Genomic DNA, 2,902 nt, shown 5'->3' on the forward strand with positions numbered 1-2,902 from the left:
TTCATTTCTCTTCACAAGTATTCTAACTCTAGATGTTAGTCCAAGGGGAGGGTGGTCATAGAGCTTCTGATGAGTGAGAACCAGACACTGTTGGTCATCATCTGTGCTACACTTCACAACTAGAAACCCTTTTAGGTTAATAAAAAGACAGGAGTACAAGAGATCAGTGTCTATAGTAGCTTGGGGGCTTTCTTGACAAGTGTGTCTGGTGCCTGCTACACTCGAGATAGTCTCAAGGCTACAATAGACAAAGCGTCTAGAGACAGGAATGGATCCAATTAGTTATGTGGGTGGTTTTATATCTGTAATACGCATGCGCATTACTCCCTCATGGACAAAAATCACAAAATGGCTGCCACCAACTGAGTGTTTTTCATATTTCTAGTGCTGTCTTTGTGGTTCCAGGCCTTTTTGCCTTGTTTGCATGAGTTGGATCACTGATTAGACTAATAGAACCTTGCACTAGGTAATTTATTCTCAGACTGCTATAAATTATGCCTTTTTATATACTGTGACTATTGTAATCACCTATATGTATATAGAATGTATCTTCTAATTATTCTTGTGTGAGGAAATGGGTTTTTTAGTCTTTCCTGGGTTCAGAACTGTAAGTAATATGTCTGTCAATTTAAGCCTCATTATGGGGAATATGAGGGATTTAATAGGAGGTTCATCACTCTGAGAATGCCCCAGGGTAGGGATTTTTCTCCAACAAGCCTATAGGAAGACTTCGCTAGTTTGACCAAGTTACGTTTCAAAAATGCTAAGTTTACCCAGCAGAGCTGAGTTCAGTAGCAGTTGAGTGGTTGTTTAACGTTCCTTAAATTTAGTAGGGGATTTGACTGAAGGGAACGGCCCCAGAGGTAGTGATTTAATTAATTAATTAATTTGAAACCCCAACTATGCCCCATTATGACCTGTAATGGGATAGTGGAGCTTGATATTGATAAGTACACGATAAATTTATTGTAAATGTCTGCTGTTTTATATATTTATTTTTTTATAGACATTTTATACCTTGCCAGCGAATTGGATCACAAGAGGTTGCTCATGAGTTTTTGCTTACATGTGTAGTAGGAGACTAGGAGCTCAAGTAGGTACAAGGTTGAGCTGTAAGCTGTGTATAATTATAGACCACTAGCAGTAAAAATTGATTACATAGGAAGATTATTAGAAATTTTTACGGTTGTAAGGTGTGGTTTAGGATGAAATAAATTCAGCTGCCATTTTGGTTGACAACTTTTAATGGAGAACAAACGGGCTGGCATGAAAACAAACCTGTATTGAGAATTCTGGGGCAAATTGGACCACATCTTTTTGAGCATGCAGATCTTTTTTCTTATAACAAGCACATTTTAGCTTTTGATAGAGCTACAGCAGATAAGTGAGGCATTTTCTTCTTGCATTCATTGCCGACTTCCTTAACAAACTTGCCAACGAAAATGGCAGCCAATTATGACATGTGTATATAAAATTAATGAAATTCATTTCCAATTCTCACTTCCAGTGGTCTATAATTAGTTTTTAAGTCAGTATAGTTTTTAAATTCGTAAATTTTTTATTCATGCATTAAATAATGCAAGCAATGACATATTCCACTTTTACAGTACTTCTGACTATTAAAGCTGTTAGTTTTGTAGTTTTGAATTTACATGTATGCTATTTTTATGATAATTAGAATGTCACGAAAAGCTATCAGTATTGTTCATGGTGGTGGACGAAACTCTGGATGCTATATTTGGAGATGTTGGTACTTAATAGAATAATTATTCATGAAATGATTTATTTTATTATGCTACTAATGTTTAGAATTGTACCTAGAAATTTCTTTAATTGTAGCTAGAAATTACTGTCGCCCAAAATTTCTGTGAATTTTTCAGATTTTATTTTAGCAAAATCACCATGCCTTTCAATGTGTACTGATTTTAAAGGACTAAATTTTCACAGTTTTTGAAATCTGCATAATTAGCAGAAATTTTGGGCCACAGAAATATCTAGCTCTATGTGTATGACATTTGCAATGAAAGGTTTATTTTTAACTTCTTATCTCTGTTAAACAGATAACATTTCCCCAAGACTAGATATATTATCAACTCTTTATTTCCCTTGGTACTACTTAATGTGACACCAGTATATTTCCAGGTCAGTAAAAACTATTATTGCTGTATAAAATTTGTTTTCGTTATCTGTAGAATGACATTCCTGTCAAATTATTTTTAGAGATGAAAATAGGCTACAAAGTTCTTTGTAAACATTAATGCAAAGTACATGTACTTTTTACATTTATTATTAATATTGCTTATTCCTTGCAGACTCAACAGAGTAACCTGAAATCAAATGTGTGGCTAAACAAGCATTTATTCATGTTTGAACTGTTTTTTTTTACATTTTTGTTTGAGTTATGAACATTATAAATTGAAGTACAATTTAGTCAGTACTGCGCATGCGCAGATTGCGCCCACGCAAATAATTGGATCCATTCCTGTCTTTAACGGCATGTACAATAGAACTGGCGGCCATTTTATTATTAAAAGTAGCTGAGTACACGCCCTAGCATGGGAATGAGTCTGGAGAGTTTTAATTTTATTCTTGCCACCTATAGAGTAGTGTTGTTTTAGTTCTTTGGTACTAGAACTAAAATACAATACTAGTATTGTGATATGCATTTTAGTTCCAAGAACTAGAACAGAACTAAAATTATTTCTGACTTTGGCACTAGAACTAAAACCAAACTAAAAATATTTTTGATTTGACAACTAAAACTAAAACTAAACTAAAAATAATTATAATTTTGGAACTAGAACTAAAAAAGAACTAAAAGTATTTTTGACTTAAGAACTAAAACTAAAACTGAACTAAAAACAATTATAATTTTGGAACTAGAACTAAAAAGGAACTAAAA

General features: G+C 33.5%; 1 protein-coding gene and 1 long non-coding RNA gene across 4 annotated transcripts in view; both read left to right on the plus strand.

Annotated features, from left to right (window-relative positions):
- LOC105315183 (cyclin-dependent kinase 4 inhibitor C-like) overlaps positions 1-61 on the plus strand; it is a 3,986-nt gene extending 3,925 nt beyond the window's left edge. The window contains exon 2 of the mRNA XM_011409729.2: positions 33-61. Coding sequence (XP_011408031.2) covers positions 33-61 — 29 coding nt within the window. The remainder of the gene's footprint in view (positions 1-32) is intronic.
- Positions 62-416: 355 nt separating this feature from the next.
- Positions 417-2,428, plus strand: LOC109589169 (uncharacterized). Of its 3 annotated transcripts, none has more exons than XR_002188568.1 (6): positions 417-466; positions 1,007-1,093; positions 1,679-1,750; positions 2,061-2,142; positions 2,193-2,264; positions 2,313-2,428. It is a non-coding gene; the product is annotated as an uncharacterized LOC109589169 (long non-coding RNA). The 3 variants fall into 3 exon arrangements; XR_002188569.1 differs by having other exon boundaries at positions 1,679-1,746; XR_002188570.1 differs by lacking the exon at positions 1,679-1,750.
- The last annotated feature ends 474 nt before the right edge of the window (positions 2,429-2,902 follow it).

This window comes from Amphimedon queenslandica, unplaced genomic scaffold, assembly GCF_000090795.2.
Source record: "Amphimedon queenslandica unplaced genomic scaffold, v1.1 AMPQUscaffold_11578, whole genome shotgun sequence".
Lineage (NCBI taxonomy): Eukaryota > Metazoa > Porifera > Demospongiae > Haplosclerida > Niphatidae > Amphimedon > Amphimedon queenslandica.